Source organism: Mixophyes fleayi, chromosome 1, assembly GCF_038048845.1.
Source record: "Mixophyes fleayi isolate aMixFle1 chromosome 1, aMixFle1.hap1, whole genome shotgun sequence".
In the NCBI taxonomy this organism is placed as follows: Eukaryota; Metazoa; Chordata; class Amphibia; order Anura; family Limnodynastidae; genus Mixophyes; species Mixophyes fleayi.
The window spans coordinates 105718461-105740758 of record NC_134402.1 but is presented as its reverse complement, the minus strand read 5'-3'; the positions used below and the strand labels follow the sequence as shown (position 1 = coordinate 105740758).

General features: G+C 37.8%; 1 protein-coding gene across 1 annotated transcript in view; it reads left to right on the top strand.

Moving 5' to 3' along the window:
* The first annotated feature begins 9471 nt into the window (after positions 1 to 9471).
* EDNRA (endothelin receptor type A) overlaps positions 9472 to 22298 on the top strand; it is a 51460-nt gene continuing 38633 nt past the window's right edge. The window contains exons 1-2 of the mRNA XM_075198995.1: positions 9472 to 9664; positions 14939 to 15390. Of these exons, the coding sequence (XP_075055096.1) occupies positions 15001 to 15390 (390 nt within the window). The 5' untranslated portion in view covers positions 9472 to 9664; positions 14939 to 15000. The remainder of the gene's footprint in view (positions 9665 to 14938; positions 15391 to 22298) is intronic.

The following is a 22298-nucleotide window of genomic DNA, read 5'->3' as shown; positions in this document are numbered from 1 at the left end:
GTCCCTATAAAATGCCATTGTGCCAACAATCCACTTAACAACAGATATGTGGACAAGCGGTACTGGTCAAACAAAAGACTATATGACCTTGATAGCCCACTAGGTAGATGAAAAGCTGTCAGTGATTTTGTGTGTATAATCCCCAAATTTAATCTGCGCATGCCCAGAACCAGACCATACGCAACTAAACACAGCAACGTTCAATTCATTTGCGTATGCAAAGGACACTTACTACAGCTTACGATTTCTGGGGGGGGGGAATGGGGGGTAACGTTTGCCCATAGTGAATGTACAGTAAGCATGTGTCAAACTCGAGCACCTGCAGCCACATTTCATTCAAGTGTGGGGCATCTCAAAGGTACTTCTTTTTCTGCTGTACTCTTGCTCCAGCTATAAGGCTATTCTAAATCCTGAATACTAGTGTTGACAGTCGTGTATACATGCTCTAACATGTGTTTGCAGTCAGGAGCAACTGTAAAAATGTATTTTATGTTCAGTAGATATTTCATGAAAAAATAAATATATATCTATAGCTATCTCTATATCTATCTATCTATATACACACACACATATATATATATATATATATATATATATATATATATACTTTAGCTATTTTATCATTATTGCCTAAATTATTACCAAGTGGTACAATTTGAATTTGTTTTTATGTACATTTTTTTGTAAATTTATATTTCAGCAGGCCTACACTCGATTTCATCAGCGCACATATCTTCAGATCTGCTCCTTGTTGAATTCAGGTGTGCTTATGCCTGAATTCCGCTCATTGATGAATCAGACCCTGTGTGTGCATAACTGTCACAAACACGCTCCCAGCTGCCGTCACTTTGGGGTGTTCGCTGTATGAGGTCACACACGATTTCAGCCCGCAGTCTCTCTACCTATCACAGAGGTTATAGACCTACGGAATCGCCCCCAAACACAGCGATCTCAAACCCCCAAGCATTTCAGGTTTTGCCACCACCTACTGAAAATGGGCAATAGGACCCCAATACACTGTTCCACACTGGCACACAGGTTTTTCTCTATCCACAAACTAGCAAGACCTACACCAGCACGCACAGGGTTAACTCTTCACACCTCCAGACTGTTACACAAATGTAAATGCAAGCACACACAGCTTGTTAATCAAATGTATCAACAAATCACACACTGGCCTTTCAAGGGTTAACTTGGTCGAGCAATCTCTTCTTCTAATATGGTAATGGATTCGTTAGAGTATCAAGGACGCAACTTATTAAATTATAGATTTAATATACAAAGATACAGGGCATGCAGATAAAAAAAATAATGAATAACAATTAATTGACATAACAAGCAAAAACAGTTTAAAATAAAAAGGGTTATATTCAGATTTGCACTTACATGAATTGCATTCTGGCCAAGGGAATTTGGCTAGGAAGATGGACAGCTTGTCAATGTGAATTGATTTCCCAAAAAGTCTGACAGTTTGTTCCTTCAGAACACAGGTTTATAAGCAACAGGAAATGGGATGGTCTTCACAGGGGCAGTGTTTAATGCTAATAGGGAGTTGTCGCTTGTAACACCTTTTCAATCACCATTTGCAAGTTGCCTGATTTACTAACCAATTCTACTATGTGATATAACTTTTTTGTAGAGGGTGACATCGATCCCATTTTATAAATCCCTTATAACTCTGTCAATCTTTTGATACCAAACATGATGACCTTTGACAATGTGACATACCTTTTTCCAAAGATATGTGATTTCAGTTGTTCACGGATACCACCCGTACCTGTCATTCACAACCCTGGTGTGATATCGGCTCCTCAGTATGTAGTGGCACCAAGATTTCCCAAAATATGAAAAATTAGTTAATTTCCTTCCAAGTTCATATTTCTATATGCCTGCATAAAGACCATACCGGTTTTATACAAGAGTCTCCAAGATTCTCACGTAGGTATATGGCTCACCAATTTACACCTAGTGGTTAGTTTGAATTTACAACCCTATTGAAAGGAAGTAAATTAGCTAGGGAAATACATGATCAAATACAATGGATGTCTATGATCTGCATATCTTAAGCTGGTCTCTTCACAAAGGGTTTGCTTAACTTAATTACATACTACTGGGCTCATTGTTTCATTTAAAAAAAAAAAGCATTTGGTCACACATTTATCTGAGTTGAAGATCTGGTTCATTTGTTTGTAGCCATGCAAAGTTTTATTTGGGCCCTGACATCCAATATTCTATTTCATCATATCAGATTTATGCTCTCATCCTGACAATAACCACTGGGTGAATTTCAAAATGCACCATGCTTTGCACACACAATAACCTATGTAGAACATTGCAGCAGTGGCAAAAAAAATATCATCTGCCATGCCCCCAACTGAAGCAAGAGGTAGTATAACAAGGTGGAATTCGACACTTTTGTATACTAGAGGGACAGCAACAAGCTATCAGGACCTACCCATCTAGCCATGAGATAGGGAGAAGGGGACATGTTACTTTACTCCAGCACACTAAAGGATCATTTCTGTTTCATGCAAACTAATCAAACCATTTGAAAATGTTAACAAATGAAGTGAGTTCAGACGCTGCCAGCATCACCAAGACAAGTTCATCCATAGAGTGGTTGATAAGGGTGGTCTAAAGGACAGTGAGAGCAATGAGTGTCGTATGAAGCAATTGATGAGAGGGGCATTATCTCTAGATCTAGTTACACTTAGCTAAGGAGGAACTATGCCGGAAGACCCGCTTCTACATTTAATCATCTGATAAGTAAAGTCATGGAAGAGGAAGCTGTAGCAGATAAATGCCAACTTGTTTAGCAAACTAGCCCAGTGATGCCGAGAAGTTGTCGGAAACAATTATCGAGAAAACTTAATAGTTAATTCAATTTGTTTGTAGCCTATGAAATAAAAAGAAAGAACGGCGAATTCCAAATAAGTTTCATTACAGATCATTACTTCTGATGCATGTTTCATAGGGAGTGACGCTCCAGAAAGAGTCAATTGTGGCTATATAAGGAGATGACACAGTGCTGCTACTTTCTCTGTTGATGATTCGGATTTAGATTATGCTCAAGGAATAGAGCAGAAGTTCAAGCTAACAGATTATACACCCTTCAGAGAACGTTCTATGTGACTGGCCCCTGCAGATTTGGATGATGTCATGGTTGAGTCAGAGAGCCCTTATTCATCACCCATTTTAGTGGCACGTAAAAAAAAACCTGAGACAATAGAATTTGAGGACATTGAGTAAATGGACCCTGGTGGACCAGTACACAGTACCTTGAGTGGATGAAGCACTGGACTGCTTACAAGGAAGTCAGTGTTTTTCTGTGTTAGATTTAGGGAGCTGCTGTTATCAGATACCCATAAATGCAGAAGATTCTGCCAAGACAGCCTTTATATGTCAAACCGGGTTCTTTCAAATTTTGTGAATGCCTAAAGGAATCTCAGGAGCTCCGGCCACTTTCCAGTGGTACATGGATAACGTGGTAGGTGATATGAACTATCGAGAGGTATTAGTTTACCTGGATGACCTTATAGTATTTGGCAAAACATTAGAAGAACATAATAGTCGATCTACCTATATACAGCATATATATTTATAACACTATAAAAACAGTCAACCAAACTAGAAAAACAGTTGGAAGAGATGTCTAATTGTATGGTCATTTAAAAATATTGAAAAGCCAATGCAGAGAAAATCCTATTTTAGCATTAACATTCATTTCCAGTCATTTCCAGTCTATTTTCTAATGATCCCTTCACAACAATCCAAATTTTCACCAATGTTAATCAAAGCCTACAGCGAGCTGTCTTAATGAAGGACTTTGAAACTTTGCCATCATTAAATTTGAAAACATTGCAAACTGAACAGTGTTGATATCTCCCTTTCATTGCACACAAACTTCCTTCACATGCTCAGATTTATGATTACTGTAAATGAGTAAATAAATAACCACAGGGACAGCAATGTAAATTTGACAAAAGGTCACAGTTTTTGTTTAAACAAAAATGCTGGCATAGAGAGCAATGCGAGTCAGCTAACAACTAATAACAAAACCAAGTAGTAGAAGGTCAGATTGCTATTATACCACTGGTCTCAGGATATAATCCTTTACGATGTTACGGCTTCCTATTAACTCTCGTAAGCTTTTAGAACTTGAAGGAGAGGTCTTCAACTATATCAGCCATCTTTCCCATAGCGTTGGATGCACTCACAGGTACTTGGATGCCCCAGAACTCAATGTAGCAAAAGCTAGGAAAAGCAGAAATTGTTAGCACGGAGATAGGAGAAATGGGGCCAAGAGCATGCCCCCCACTTCCCCTCGAGGCAGCAATAATTTAATTACAGCCGTGCGCCATGGCTGCCTGCCACTAGCCAAGGCGCAGTGGCAGTGTGAGGCTTCCTAGTAGCCCTGGCATCAGAGTGAGTACACCCCTTCTTGGGGATCGCCTCTACTGCAAGTATCGGACAGTCCCCATTTCCCCTGGGGCAAAGAAGGACAGCATTATGGCACAGAGCATATAAGGATACTATTAAATTGACCTTCATCTCTCTCGGTCTGTGTGTTTGTCTATGTTAGGGAATTTAGACCATAGGCGCCAATGGTGCGGGGAATGATGTGAGTGAGTTCTCTCTACAGCGCTTCTGAATTAGTGGTGCTATATAAATAGCTGCTGCTGCTGATAATATAAGGAAAACAAGGTAGAAAAGACCTGCTCTTCGCTACCAATGAATCCACTGGCAATGTATTGTGTGCCTAATCTTTGAATTTTTGCAGCATGGGTGCAGGACAACTACATTTATTTACTTTCCAAAATGTCTAACTCTATTAATTCATACCATTGTCCATCCAATGACCTCTGCCTGTTACTTTAATTACAGCTGTGCGCCCCAGCTGCCTGTCACTAGTTGGGATGCAGTGGCAGTATGAGGTGTCAAGGCTGCCCTGGCGTCACAGTGAGTACGCCCTTCTTGGGAACCGGCCAAGTCTCGGGCAGTCCCTGTTACCCCGGGGTTGGACGAAACTTCCCCAGGTGAAATTATTTTTTCGCCCTCCCCCCCACATATTGATTCAGAAAGGCAGCAGTATGGCACAGATGTACTTCACGCCAAGGACAATACCATCTTTAACATTGTGCCCTCTAATTATATTTTAAATGTCTACTAATGTCACAGTCCGTAGTTGTCAACTGTTGTCTTAATGAAGGATTTTGTACATCTTCATCCGGTGCATTTACTTTCTCCAATTCATTTCTAAAAATAATTAACCATACTTATATAGTATATAGTTCTCTAACTCCATCAGATAGTATAAATCATCATCTATCATATCTCCATCTATACATGTATTCTTTGCCAGGTCCAAAATCTGTCCTGTTAATTTCTCAGAATGTGGACTTTTAATTGCATTGTCAAGACATGTTTTGGACAACCAAATCTGCATCAATGTAAGTATTATATGGGCAGCACGGTGGCCTAGTGGTCAGCACTTCTATCTCACAGCACTGGGGTCATGAGTTCGATTCCCGACCACAGCCTTATCTGTGCAGAGTTTGTATGTTCTCCCCATGTTTGCGTGGGTTTCCTCCCATACTCCAAAAACATACTAGTAGGTTAATTGGCTGCTATCAAAAAAAATTACCCTAGTCTCCCTTTTTTAAATATAGATTTCACTGAATGACCCTTCCAAAATATAAATGTATTGACCAACAGAAAAAAATAGAATATATAGCATTTTTGGGGGGGAGGGGGGCTCCAGCTGCGTGCTGACCCTCACAAACAGCCTTCTTTAAATATAAATTTCACTAAATGACTCTTCCAAAATATCCAAGTATTGAAAATAGAAAAGATTAGAATATATAGCTTTTTTTGGGGGGGGGTTGCCACTGCTGATGAATCTCACATGCAAATACTCATTTTTTTTCAAAATTATTTAACTGGTCACTGCCCCACATAAGATTACTTTACTTACCTAGAAAACTTTCGCTTTTAAAAAAGTAAATCTGTATGTTTTTTGTATTCTGCTTCTAGTAGGCTGAGAGCAAAAGCACTGTTTGTCTCAAAGAATATACTAGTTAGTTCAGAATGATATCTATCCAACTCAGTCTGTAAATACCATCTATTACTATTAGATATATGCAATGCAATGCAGTAACAGCAACCAGTAGCCACTGGCCTGTCGAAAGTGTATTAAGATTGAAATTAAAAGCAATTTATCAGCAAACTATTCTAGCTGACTATTCACTACAGAACTGCTTTATAACTATGCCCCTGGTTCACCCTGAACTCTATTTTTGCAGCAGAGCAACCTCCTTTCTACATGCTGTCTCTTGTAATATGGCACTTGAGAGCATGAGGGTGGTCTATATATACAAAAAATGGCGATCCAAAACTTATGAGAGTTTTGAAAAAATAAATCACGTAAATGATGTTTCGCCTCGTTTTGAGATTCGAGTTCGGCGGGAGAAACTGAGTCACGACTCGGTTTCTCCCACAAAACTCGGATCACCAGCGTCGGATTTTGGTGGATTTCACATAATGCAAACCGCTCATCTCTAATATATATATATATATATATATATATATATTTATATATATATATATATATATATATGGGTTTAGATCTAGAAAGGGCTGGCTTGCCACATTCAAAAAGGCCATGCATAGGACATATAGACAGCTGCCAAGACAACACAAGGCAATATTTTGCTATAAACCCACTAAGCCTGCACTTGGTTAATCCCATTTTATATATGGTACTACCTGCATAGCAATATAAATGCCTTATATATATATATATATATATATATATATATATATATATATATATATATATATACATACAAAACAAAATTGTTGTCTGCACTTGTCCTTAATACTTTATAAATGTGTGTATCTAGCGAAATGAAAACATGGGGTATTGGTTCAAAACATTTAAGCCTGCATCCCAACATCTAGGGTAACTCATTGTATGCAGAACCTACACTGACCTTTAAGCGTCAGCCACCATTAAAATGCAGTTAAAATCAGATGCACTCACCTCCCAGGTATAGGGGCTTACATCTAGCAAGGGCTGGCTTGCAGGCCACATCCAAAATGGCATGATTATATATACCGTATTTGCCGGCGTATAAGATGACTTTTTTGACCTGAAAAACATGCCTCCAAGTGGGGGGGTCGTCTTATACGCCGGGTGCCAAACTCAGGGGTCTCAGGGGTGCCGCGGGCCAGCCATAAAAAAAACCAAACAGAAACACTTACCAATCCGCGCGGCGCCGGGACCCAGCATCCTCCTCTCTCACGCAGCCTGTCATATCAGTGACAGGCTGTGTGAGAGAGGAGGATGCTGGGTCCCGACGTCGCGCGGATTGGTAAGTGTTTCTGTTTTTTTTTTATGGCTGGGGCGCGGCAGAGGGGGCAAAGTGAGAGAGGGACAGATGAGAGTGACAGGAGGGGGACAGAGGAGAGTGACAGCAGAAGAAGGTAAGTGTTATTAGTATGTGTTATGTTATGTTTGTTTTATGTTATGTCATGTCAATGCAGAGTGTGTGATCAGCATATATGAGTGTGTGTGTGATCAGCATATATGAGTGTATGTGTGTGTGGGGGCCAGTGACTTCATGCAGTGTGTGTGGGGGCCAGTGATTTAATACAGTGTGTGTGGGGGCCAGTGATTTAATACAGCGTGTGTGGGGGCCAGTGATTTAATACAGTGTGTGTGGGGGCCAGTGATTTAATACAGTGTGTGTGGGGGCCAGTGATTTAATACAGTGTGTGTGGGGGCCAGTGATTTAATACAGTGTGTGTGGGGGCCAGTGATTTAATACAGTGTGTGTGTGGAAGGTGTGCGGAAGAGGGGGTAGTCTTATACGGCGAGTATATAACAAACTCTATAATTTTGAGTGGAAATGTTGGGGGTCGTCTTATACGCCCAGTCGTCTTATACGCCGGCAAATACGGTATACACAATGCTGTGTGATTTGATTGTATAAGTATTTCTAATTTCACCCATTATATATGAGCCAAATGTAGGATAGCTGAACATTTTCAGATGTATAAATAAAATCTAAGACATCTATTAAGTTTAATCAATTTTGGAATCCGTAACAAATCTCTTCTGGATTTCAATGATGTTATATGATAGGTGCCACAGTGTAAACCTGCTCAGTAATCTCATCCCATATTCTGAGCTTGGTCTCAGCCTTTAGCTGCCTGGTGTTATTCAGCAGCTTCTCAACCACATTGTTAACCAGTACCTCAACTTCAGCACAGCATAGCTGGAGTTGGGTTGTCTTCTTACTGGGTCCTTCCTGCTGATCCACATTTTGGGACATAATTGTTTATGAATGATGACACCCCCTCAAAATTATATCTCACGCTCACTGTTATTTACCAGTTTGGCACTACTAAGATTTGGTTCCAAAGTTGACATTTTAAGGAACTTTTCAGTTAGTCTTGTCTCAAATATAACATTTGTTGCATTTTTGTTGCATAGGCGTCCAACTTAGCATCAGGCCCTAGGTGAGGATCACAGTAACTGACAGCAGGAGGGGGAGGAAGAGGTACTAGGTAGAGAGGTCTGTTCCTCTTCTTTCTTTGTACCTAGTACAGATATGTGTCACCGTATACTGCTGCAGTCACTGTAGGAGCAAGAACTACCAGCATAAATAGAAGAGGAGGAAGGGTTGATGACATATAGCTCAGGCAGCATTGGTAGCTGGATCACTCCTGGAGTTGAGGGTTTTATGTTTGTTAAATAAAATGTAAAGCATATGTCCAGCTCCCCCACCCCCAAGATTGCTAAAATGGAGGTTGCACAACCTTATTATGCAGTCCCTGCTTGATGACCCTTTGTGGGGGAGGTGGAGTCCAGCACTGCACAGTAATGCTTATTTAGTAACACTATTTTTCATGTAGCTACAGAACATACCACATCTAATACCATTTTGTTTTCTGCACTGGTTGGGTTAACAGACCAAAATCTGTTTCATCCAGGAAAGTTTAGTGATTCTGGTCTTCACACAAATGTCTCTGCCGCAGACACTTTAGTGCCCCTTTCATGTCAGCAAATGGACACTTTGTATGTGGTATATGTATTGTGTACTTATTTGTATTTAATGCACACATCTGGACTGGTGTTCTCCTGTAACTGTATTTAGCTTAAACATATTTATGAGACCAAGCACCAAACATTTTTCTTTCAGCACAAGTCCTGCCTTTTATCTTACCCCTCTTACCATTAATTATCCATGTGTAAACCTCCTTTCCTACATGGGAGAAAGGAGAGGCTGTCAGGGTTTAACAAGGCAGAGTGAGAGCGTTAGCTAGAGAGGAAATGGTTAAGAAGCTCCGTCCTTCCTATACCCCCAAGGCAGAGTCTTTTTGATGTATGTGCTTGAGGTTGGCAGTGGATCAGCGTTCTCTGGATTTTATTTTTCTCAGTTCTGCCTCTTTTGTCTTCAGCAGGAGGTGGAGATTATTCATCCCACCCAGCCAGGGTCTGTGACAGGATAGCACAGATGAAGCAGTGATCTCACTGAAGTTCAGTGACTGAGGTGCAGTGGAGAAGTTTGGATACTCCAGTTCTCAGGCTCACACTTCCTCACGATCTCGGATCTCTGAATTCACAAGGAATATCTCAGACCTCCATTTACTCTACCTGGTAATGCTGCATTTTAATTTCTTAACTGGATACTGGCTTTGTGTAAGCTTGACGGTGAAATACCAGTTGCTGTCTGATCCGGCTCTATAGACGTTAAACACAGCCATAAAACTGTTACATCTTGTTTGCTGATTTTGAATACAACTTGTTTTCAGTATGTCTTACGGGGTGTAAGCTGCGGAAGTAATTATTCCTAAATTATCTATCTTTATTTTTTGGCTATCTGAAGCAACTAAAAAAAACAAGTAATCTCGTAATTGCTGTCATTAAGTAATCACAATTAAAATATTTGTGTCTTTGGAATATGCATGTTTTAGAGGTGTGTGCGGATAATGATAGAATGTGAAATACTTTACATCCATTAAACTTCAGCTATAAACTAGTTATCCCCTTTGTCATTGGTTCTTCAAATTAGTTAAGATCATTCTTATGAATGGGCTGTTTTTTTTCAATCAGCTTTTATGATATTGTATTATTCAGATTGGCTCTGTAGTTTATAGATTGTATTCAAAAAATAAGTTGCTGCAATACTCTGGTAAGAATAGAATGAGGTATGACATCTGCACTACATTTTTGTGTTATTTTTCTTTCTTTGTCTCATTTGACTTTATAGGCAATTTATAGCTATTGAGTGATGTATTATATTATTATCTTATTAATAAGGCTACACAAGTGGTCCGCAGCACCATATATTATATTATAATGTAAACAGTTTACAGTGCTGTTAGGATCATTGCATGTTAGGACTGTTGAGTATAACATTGTCACTTAGAACTCCAAGCTAAGGTCTGTAGCCCTGTATATATGTGTAGTTGCTGATTGTCTCTCATCCTGCACTGAGGGATATTATCCCCTCAGCCCACTTTCTTACATACTCACAATGTCTGAAATGTTCCCTTTCCTTAAGATTGTAAGCACATATTGCCAGCGATCTCTATACCGGTTGTTTCTGTGCTTGTGATGGCTTTGTATTATAAATTGATCTTTTGTACTGCACTATGGAATATGTCAGCACTTTATAAAGATTTTAAATACATGCACAAGATCATATGTCTGCTTGTGCTTAGCTATTTTAAATTAATGCTATTTTACTTCTAAAAGAAATGTTGCATATTTAGTCTAGTGTGTAATAACATATAGTATAGTAATTTATAGTATAGTGATTAAGTTATAACATGTAGAAACAGAAGGGTTACTATAACATGTGTCTGTAGATAAAGTAAAATTCACATTGCATAGTACAAAAGTAACAGTAGAAGGCAAAACATTAGGGACGTTATTAGTGTGAAGAATACACTTTAGTGCACTGTGAGGGCGAATACCTGAAATCTACCCAATGTCATTTCTGTTCTAGACATCCCTGCTCTCTCTGTGCTCATCCCATGGGGAACTGCTTTCTCAGACCAGTTTACTCTGGAGTGCTGCTTATAAATAGCCATGTGAATACGTTTTAGCCCAATATGAACGTGTTTCCCAGAGTCACAATCCAAATATTTAGTTTGTGCTTTACAATACGGCCTTAAGGAAAGGGCAAAGGTGATTAATAAAACAGCCTGTGCATGTTCCTTTTGGGTATTAAATAATAATGTATAATTTGTCTTTCATGCTCTCTGGTTTGATTTAGCCTTCACAAATATATACCGCAACACATGCAGTATGTTGAAATGGGTAATTTACAAGTGTATTCCAGACAGAATGTAAACAGACTATGTACACTTATGTAAACAACTCTATGTTTAAACATGACTATGTTGTCGTTTTGGTTAACACATCCTTGTAAAGAACAGAGTTGGGTATATTTTATTTATTTACTTTATTTGACATTTTAATTAGAGTAACCTATAGAAATGCCAAAGCCTTGTTTAATTTACAGTCAATGGAGTAATCCCGTTCTCAAAAAGTATGACTGCCAAAAACACGTTATTAAAGTTCTTTCAAATCTGAAGCAGAATAAACCACAGGATAGATCAAAAATCTTTTACTAGTAAAATACCTTCCCCAAAAAAGGGTAGATGCACATAATGGTAAGAGGTAGACTTATATTAAAAAAATTAAAGGAATCTTCCAAATTAGATATTAATTTTACTTAATATCTTCCCTTTCCAATGACAGCCTTCTGGTGGAGTACCTACCTTGGGACCCCTATTGTTTGCTGTACCTATAGCCTTGGACCTCTTTCAATCACCTATAGTCTTACTTGCCTACTTTTTGGACCTCTATTCCAAGAGATCCTGGAGGTAAGGTCCAAGGGGCAAGTGTGTGTGTGTGTGGGGGGGGGGGGGGTCACAATAGCGCGATTTAAAACATTATGGCCCTGCTTGGCATCAATGGGGTTGGGGGCCATGATGACTCGATTTGTCCTATCAGCCCTTGCCCACTTCTGTATGGTGACTCACAAATTGCCTCATTAAGGCCCTGTCCCACCCACTTCTGAGGAAAGACTACTCTCCTGGGAGGAGTCAGAGGCGCACGCAGGGGGGGTTTCTGGTTCTCCAGAAACCCCTCCACTGCGAACGAACGGGCGCTAAACCCTGCCCCTACCAGCAGCACTGTACTGTACAGCAGCCGCGGCACTGTCAAAGAAGCATCGCAGTACAGCATCGCTGAAATATATATCTTTTTTTTGAGGGGGGGGGGTTGGGGAGGAAACCCCCCCTTAACAACCCTGCGTTTGCCCCTGGGAGTATGGGAATCATTGGTGCTTTGTGGCTCTCTCCATAGCATTGAGATGCAACACAGCAGTTGTAATTATTAAGAGCCTTACAAATGCTGTGTTGCATCTCCCTAGCTATGGTGAGAGTGAAACAGACAGCTATATGTAAGTGCAGATACCCTTGCAAAGTCCAGCAAATGGTAAGTATCCTACGAGAGGGACACCCACAAAAGTACTATCTTTGGGATCGTCAGGGGAGAAAGTCAAACTTAGATTAAAACACCTTTAGGTAAAATAGTCACTTATTAACTGAACCAGTTGAGTTGACAGTCGTATGTTTACATATATAGGTATACATGTACAATAATAAATGCTTTTTTTTAAAATCCCTGTTGTTTAGATTTTGGGCAAAACTAGTAGATACATTGTTTTTTATTACAAAACATACAAACTTTGGATATTTTACAATTAAGTCAAGATCTTCAGTTTTAACCAATGTTGTTACATGATAATAAAATGGTTATATACATACTACACCTAGATAAACAAGATTGACCACATATTAATACTCTATAAACAATATAGTTATATACTGTTATATGCTATAAACTATATTGTTATATACTGTCGCCAATACAAGAGGTAAAATAAGTACAGCTTTGACTTATTTTTATGAACCTTCAAAAGTGGTGAAATAAGAGTAAGCAAATAGTTAATATCTTACAAGATAGCATGTGGTCATGCTTAAGCACAGATATATGAGTTCATGCTGCTCTACCACTGATACTTTTTGTTTGTGTAAATTTCAAGAAATAGTACTACGGTGATTCATTACATTATCATAGCAACACGCCCCAACTCACTGTTCAACTGTTACTATTAATTGTACCCACAATCAGGTTCTATGCACAAACACCTATAACATGCTATAGACTACAATGTCACATGATACCAAGACAAACACCCTGGGCCTGATTCATTAAAGAAAGGAAAGCAAAAAGAAATGAACAACTTTGCACCTTGACAAAACCACGTTGCATTGGAGGGAGATAAATTTAAAATGTGATGGCAGATTTATAGTTGGGGTAGGGTTAAATTTCAGTGTACAAATAAAGTTATTAAGTATTTGTGTGCTACATGAATAAACAGCCAGTATTTACCTTGTATTGTAACATGGTTTTGTCCAGGTGAAAACATACTCATTTTCTTGCCTTACATTCCTTAATTAATCAGGCCCCTTATATTTCTCATCGTTACTGTTAGATAAATACTTTACATTTTTGATACATTTGTTGCTCTTATTGGCATTATTTACATAAGGAAATTATTTAAAAACAGTATCCATTTTCCAAAATGTATGTATTTGACAACATTAAGATAATATGTCATAAACTAAGTAGTTATTTAATCTCGTTACTGTTTGAGGTGCTGAAGTTGCATTGTAGAGTTATTTGTGGACAGCCCTGACACAAACCAGGGATAATGGAACTAAAGGCTAAAGGTTTTCATACTGCAGGGTAATAATCAATCTGCCCGATGCTCGACATTGACATTTCCCACCATTTCTCCTATAAAAGCTTCCACCAAACAGTTTTCAGTGTCAATTTAAAGCTTGAGTCTATAAATGCTAAGGTAGATTTATTTTGAAAATCATTGTTTATCACTTAAATTACTGCAATGACTAAATATTGTAAATAATATAGAAATGCTGTTATTGCAATCAATTGTAAACGGAAGTCACAAAAAGTATATTGCATTGCTTGGGGTTTATCCTATACAGTGGTGTGAAACAAAAATCAATTTCATGTTATATACTATTTATATGTGCTTAGCATGGGCTGTGTATGACATAAACATGGACACATAAAGGCCAAAATTTTTAGTATGTTTACAGTGTTTTACATTTTGCACTATAAGTCGACAACCTACTACATGTATTAACAAGGGTGTGATAAAAATGTATCCTTTTGTTTATGTAAAGCAGTTCTAATAGCATTGCACAATCCTTTAATCTCAAATTAGAAATACCAATCACTTGGTAATATTACATTCTGAAGCAAATGATCTTCAGCTCCAACCAATTTATTTGTCCAGGAAATTACTAAAACACATCATTGCCCTAAAAAACAACTGTAGAAAACATCCGAAAAAGCCAGAAAATACTCACTGATTAAATTACACTTTAGTGTTGCATTTTGTGTTGTTGGAACCAATGAACTTGTTCACTTGCTCCTCAGATTCAGTACATCATTGCACCAGCAATATCATATTTTATATCTAAACTAAAATTGTTCTATACTACAAATTTCCTGTTTATGGCTATCAATTAAAGGAAAGTAAAAAGTTTTATATTTTGCACAAATATATTATTATACAGTATTTAAACAGCAGCTACATTTTAAGAGGAGCTATAATTAGCATAAGGCATAAAAGACCGTTTGCCATGTTTTGTCATTAGCTGGTCTTTCATTTTATTCTTTGGTCTCTATAAAGATAAAGTAGTTTATAAGTCGTGTGAAAGTGATGTTTGCTATATTTTAATTATGCATAACATAGGTGAATATAATATGAATTGTAGACTCATGATTATATTTGTAACACATGTGTGTTCATTGTTTCAGATAACCAGTGAGTGACTCTCTAGAACGTATTCTGTATCAGCTGCCGGGTGATCAGACAAAACATGGGCACTGTCAGCCTAAGAGTCGCTGTGCTTCTGGCATTAACTGGACTCGCTATAAGTAAAAGTGCTGGGGATTACTTCCAAAATATAAGTGATTTCAGTACAAACTTCACAATGATGAATAGGAGCTTCTCTACTCTGCTTCCTATGATGCCGAACAGAACTGTCAACTTGTGCCCTAGCAGGACTAAAATCAATCATGTCTTCAAGTACATAAACACTCCATTATCTTGTGCTATTTTCATCATTGGGATTGTTGGGAATGCAACTCTACTCAGAATAATCTACCAGAACAAGTGCATGAGGAATGGGCCAAATGCTCTGATAGCCAGCCTGGCGCTCGGAGACCTTATCTACATTGTCATTGACATTCCTATTATTGTGTTTAAGGTAAGATTGTACTTGAGTCATTTTTCTCTCTTTTTTTCTTAAGTATCTTGTTTAAGTAGGAGCCATGTTTTCTAGTGATGCACTATGGTACTCACAACTATAGAATTTTCTAGTCATGTCCATTTCCAGAAAATTGTTCAAATGAAAGAATATTTTGGTATCCACATACGTATTTCTTTGGTTTGCAGTAGAATAAAATACAAAAAACAGAAACATTTATTAAGTCTTAGCTTATTCCACACAGAAATCCTAAACTGGGCTGGATGAGTTTATTGGCACCTTTTTAAAGGTAATTAAACATAATTAGATTTCAAGCAGGTGATTCTCTTTCACTTTGGAACTGAACTCACCTGTCCATATTAGTAGGTACCTGCAATATAAAAATCACTCATTAACAAGCTTGAATAGAGAACAGGATTCATTCTCCTGTTTTGTGTCACTGTATGCACTGCAATGAGCATGGAGAAAAGAAAGAAACCCAGAGAATTGTTTGAGGAGGTCAGACAGAAGTTTGTAGCCAAGCAATCTCAAGGCTACAGATCAATTTCCAGAGATCATATTGTTCACCTTTTCACTATACATAGTGGATTCATTAAGGAAAGTAAAGCAAAAAAATGAGTAACTGTGAACCTTGCCAAAATCGTGTTGCATTGGAGGGGGAGGTAAATTTAAAAAATGTAGGGACAGATTTATAGTTTGGGTTGGGTATGTCCTAGATCAACTTTAAATTTCAGTGTAAAAATAAAGATATCAAGTATTTGTGTGCTAGATGAAAAAAGTATGTGCAAATTAATAAACTAATATGCACCCCTTGCATTTAACATTTTTTTTCCCAGGCGAAAGCTTACTCATTTTTTTGCCTTTCTTTCTGCAATGAATCAGGTCCAATGTTATTAGGAAGCTTAAGACTCTGTAGTAGGCACTGTAGCCAACCTCCTTGGACAGGACAGGGATAATGTTATCGAAGATTGCAGTGCAGGAATGATCATACATGATAAATGGTAGAGAAAACACCTAAATCAAATACCAAACCGATTGAAGTTGACCTTCAGACACAAGGTATAACAGCTTCAACTTGCACCATATGTCACCAATTCAATGGAGATTATATGGTAAGAGACCCAGACGGGCCCCACTGGTGAAAGTGAGAGACATAAGAAAGTCTGAATGGAGCTTGACAAAACACACCTGAAAAGTCAAATTCCTTCTGGAAGAATGTCCTGTAGATAGATGAGACCAAATTAGAGCTGGTAGAACACATCATCCCTATGTTTATAGAAAGCAAAATGAAAAGAACACCTTCCAACAGTCATACCAGGACATTTTGGAACACAATGTTGAACCCAGTGTCAGAAAGTTCGGGGTCCATCGCAGTTCATGGGACATCCAGCAGGATAATGACCCTGTGAGGATTCACAACACTAGCTTTAGATGACAGCTGCCTGAATTCACTTACTGTGAGGATTCACACACTAGCTCCAAATGACAGCAGTTAAATAATTATTCACAATGATAGCTACAAACACCTTTTCACAATTGGTGTAATAGGCACCCTGCTAAGAGCAGCAATCTAGCTAGTCACATCCCTACCAGTCCTCTAAGGACTTAGTGGCTTTGCCGGAAGTGGTGTGTCTTTGATAGCTACCCTAGCTGAGTGCTTCTTTCCTGGGATGTCAAACACACTTCAAAGAGCACCCAGGAATGGTTCAAGAAAAGATGCTGGACTGTTCTGAAGTGGCCAGCAATAGTCCAGATCAAAATCCCATAGATCACCTATGGAGGGATCTGAAAACAGAAGTTCAGAGAAGGCACCCTTCAAATCTGAGAGAACTGGAGCAATTTGCAAAAGACAAGTAGACCAAACTGGCAGTAGAGAAGTGCAGGAAGCTCATCCATAGCTATAGGAAAGGCTTGATTGCATATATCTTCACCAAAGGGTGCGCTACCAAATATTAAATCTAGGGTGTCATTAATTTTGTCAATGCCATTTCTTTTCATTCTCTGATTTAAAATATTATACTGTATTAAATTCAGAATCAAAAATAGAGGTTCTCTATATTAAAATAGAAAGAATTGTGTAGACCAAATACTGATGTTAATTTTAACTTCCGTTAGAGGAAATTGTGAGTTATTTGACAAAAAAGTACGAGGGTGGCAATATTTTAAGCCATGACTGTTTATGGTGATGGGAACCTTTTAGACAAGCTGGCCCAAGGATGTGTTAAAATATGGAGCATTCAATAGCAAAATTCCACTTACATAACCTTCAATGTTGTCACACAGAAGATTACTGTCATGTCACCATGAAACAAATTGAAGAAACACTACTGTAATTAGTGTGATCGTGGGAACCGCTTAAATTATATCAATTCAGTATTAAAACATACTTGCCTACTTTTTCAGTCTGTGCTCCGGGAGATCGGAGTACAGTGATCATATGATCATGTGACAGAGGGTAGGAGGGGTGTGACAACGTCATTACGTCACTATAGCCCCGCCCCTATCATAAAATACAGAAATTCAAGGTATTGAATAGTGTGGGGCGGGGCTTAATCACACCATTAAGCTCCTCCCGAAATTCGGGAGCCTCCCGGAAATTCCTGGAGAGTAGGCAAGTATGTATTAAAGTCATTTTATAATATTTAGCTGATGTTCCAATAAACTAGCAGTGCAAAACTACACTGTACTGCAGACTCTTTAAATGTATGTAAATTATTATAGGGTTATAAGTTTACAGTACTTAGTTTTTTATGTTAATGTATTTTTTCACTATTTATGTGTACTGTCTTGTGAGTAGTCTTGTAGAAATTAAAGTTGAGAAATACCAAGTATGGTGTTTATGAGGGCAGAGAGCGATGCAGATACAATCTGAAATGTTTGTTGAAAGGAAAATATATCTGACGATCTCACAGAAATAAAAGTGCTATATTTGTTTTGTCTCACCAAATGGAGAGTTCTTGACATTACTTAGATAGAAGGCTATGGGGGAAGCATCTATATAGTGACAATGAACTTATGCAAGTATGGACACAAACTAAGCTCAATTTTGAGCAGAAAGAAACAACCCTTTTACTGCTTTTAAACCAAGATAAATCAGAGATTTTGCACTGAAGCTGTGAAAATGTTAACTGACTATTTAAAAAAAATAATAATAGGAAAAACAAACAGAATAATTAATGCAAGGTTGCATTAATTAAAATATAACTTTCCAATAAGGCTTGTGGAGTTTCTGCTGTGATATTGCCATATTTCTTTGCCTTTAGAACTATGGAATAAAACATATTGGAAAATCTAGAAATAAGAATAATTCTGTCTTTATGACACTTTTATTATAAAATTCATTTTCCTCACTGCTCTCTCATTATAGTTGAATTGAAGTTTGGGCAGTGATACATAAAGGGAGAAAATAAAGTAGCCTGAGACAGAATGGAGCAGAATGAATGAATGAATGAATGAATGTATGAATGAATTATAATCTATGTCAGACTTCAACTGTAGATTCCACAATGCCATCTTACCACTTTGTAATATAATAATATTGATAAGATCATTTGACATGTAGGGGTCTCTTGCTAAATTACTGAGGACCCAGGGATTTTACAGAAGAACTCCGGTCAATAGGGTTAACAAGCCACAACAACAGTCCTAATGTAACACTGTCTCCAAAGGCATCTCACTCTACTCACCTGCTTTATCTGTACAGGTTCATGTCCTGTAGATACAGATTTGCAGTTTAAGTGTTGTTGTTTTTTTGACATGGTAAATGCATTAAGCCAATTTTTATTTTCATTTTTTTTAAATTATATTATTATAATTTATATATCAGTACACATTGCTAATTGTGTTTACCACAAGAAACTTGGTGAAGTTGCATTGTAAATCCATGTAAATGCCCAGGTAGGTATGGACCCCAATGGGTAGAATTTGTAAAATATTTAAAAAGGAAAAGTGGAGATGTTGCCCATAGCAACCACTCACATTCTATCTATCATTTATTTAGTACATTCTAGAAAATGATAGCTAGAATCTGATTGGTTGCTATGGGCAACACCTCCACATTTCCATTTTAGAGGTTTTAGTAAATCTACCCAGAAGTGAGGTTTTAATAGAAATCAAATCTCAGTTCAAACTATATTTCAGCCTTAGGTAGTGAAGTCATGCAAGTAGTAATAGTGTCTTTGGATATATAATAAGTCACAGTACAGTCTTTACACGGCTCCTTCTCACTTGATATAGGAGTGTAATCAGAATGTTTATAGCTGTCATGGTTTTGGCCATAACAGTATCGTTTCACATCTGAGTATATGACAAAACATCATGTTAAGATGAATGGTCACTGAGGTCACATCTGCAATAAGTTAACATTCACCTAACATATGGAGATCATTTTCATCCAGCATCAGCTGAAATGTCAGATTCAGACTTATTGCAGCCCCCTCTTGAGAAATGTTCTCTTTTTGTTATTTGGTAGAACATACATTATATTTATGTTTATTTCTTATGTTTAAATAACTTTGCTGCCAACAATTTAGCTGTATCAAGACAAAAAACCCACGTGCTTAAGAACGTTATTTAGACATCTGTAGTTTATTGGATTGTACAAGATCTTATTTACTTTTTACTAAGTTTATTTTTCTGGCTTCTGTCTGCGTTTTTCACAAGGCTTATATATCATCCAGGCAGAGCTATTGGGTACAACAGAGTTCTGCTCTTTGATTAAATTAGTATCCCATGCACAGAGTAGATGTAATCTGTATTACATCCAAAAGCAGCACAAATAAACAACTTTTCCTTGCATGAAAAACACAGTTTTGAACAGTAAAGCAATGTATTGCATAAAAGTCTCAGGAGGGATGTACAAACAAAGAAGTTAAAATTTCATGAGATTGGACAGATAGTTTAACCTTATTTTGTTATTTTTGCTTTATTTATTCTTTTAATTACTTCAAATTAATCCCCAATTTGTTTGGAATGTGAAAACTTTCAGACCAGAAGATAACTCTATTTAACTAGTCCAGTAGCAAGTTAAACATGCAAACGTTACTGATCCAGTGAACATGCAATATTTAGATATGCATGACACAACTCTGATGTGATGCATACCTACTGACAATGCAAACATGCATAATAAATATATAAGTACATTAGTGTACATACATAATTTTCAGTATACTAGCCTAATACATAATAGCAATTGCTACAGTAGTCAACTACTCTCTGCTGAACATTCATCAGCAAAATCAGAAAAAAATACTTAAAAATTTTTCAAAGAAATTAGATAAGTTACAAAATGTTTTCAACTTACAAGGAACCGTATAAAGGACAACTAAACCCCAATACTGAAATTTTTTATATATGAACCATAAAGGCAAAATACATTGTTCAGTGTTAATCTGACATTCCATTGCAGCGCTGTTAAAACATTAACTAATGTATCCGCAGTTTACTACAGACTTCTTGAAGCTCATCCCATGTCTTTAGGACCATGTCCTAATGGGATCTAATACAAGTCAAAAATCTGATTCTGCAGGTTTGAGTTGCAGTGAAATCACTTTCTCTACCCGGCATATGAACCTGCTTATACACACAATGGACCTCATTTAGAGTCAGAAGCAATTTACACTGAAAAGTGTAAGTTGCATTGTGTAATTTACACAGTATTTAGAGTGGCACAGATCTTTGGATCCATGCGACTTAAGCGAATTGCACAAACACGACTCTTTGCCTTATGGGCCAGCACGCAAGTGTATCATGCAAAGTGCCCTGTAAAGCAGACAATTAAATTAATAAAAAAAAAAAATATTCTTCCCCCCCAAACAGCACAAGGGTTGGTTATGCTGTTTGGGAGGGGGTGCAGACAATTTTTTTTTACTTTGTTTTTTAATACATCGAGTTCTCTAGCACCAGCTGAAAGCACCCGCCATAGATAAAATAACATGTAAAGAGCGTTAACACACCTTTACATTGCTAGGCTCACTCACTACCTCCCCCGTTCCACCTCTCTAAGTGCAGAGAGGTGCAATGGGGAGATCCGTCCCAGTCGGAGTGCAAAGTGAGACAGATTTTTGGCCAGAAGTGCTTTTTGCACTGAACAAAAGGACTCTAAATCAGACCCAATGTCAGAGCCATCTTTTCCATTGGGCACGATGGGCAGCTGCCCGGTGGCCCCACGTTCAATGGGGGCCCCATAGGCAGGGCTCTTAATGAGAATAAATAATCCAGAAAAAGAAAAAAACCTGCAAAAAAAACCTTCAAGGGTCACTGAGCAAGTACATCTATCTATCTCTATCTCGATCTCTATATATCTATATCTATATCTGTATCTGTATCTGTATACATCTATATATCTATATCTAGGGGCCCCGGTGTACTGCTTTGCCCGGGGGCCCATGATGTTGTTAAGATAGCCCTGCCCAATGTATTTATACAGAGCAAGCCTGAAGAGATGTCACTCACACCGTACATATTTTAAGTAACTCCCCCCTAACAGGGCAACTTTCTGCAGAGTAGTAAAAGAGCATAATTTACTTATTTAGTTATGTAAAACCCCTTCACTTTTCTGTATATTATGCAGTTCAGTATTACACAGCCTGTGATGTTTGCCAACGTCAAATAGTGGCGTTACTTGTTTTCTATAGTCTTGTTTAGAACAAAGTTTTATGCTTTATTTGAAAAATAAAAATACCAATAAACGTTCTGCAATGTCAGAAGCAAATGCATGTTTCTATTCATTCAGCTTGTGCTGGAAATAAATGTTTGAAGGGCACTGTTCTTAAAAAAAAAGATACCATCCATACCTTATTTTGTTGTCATTTATAATGTATAGTCAATGGGTACCAAATGTGAATGAGTTGTTAAGTTTGTTTCTGTATTTTTCTTTGAGAAATCCTAGAAAGATCTGTGTTAAA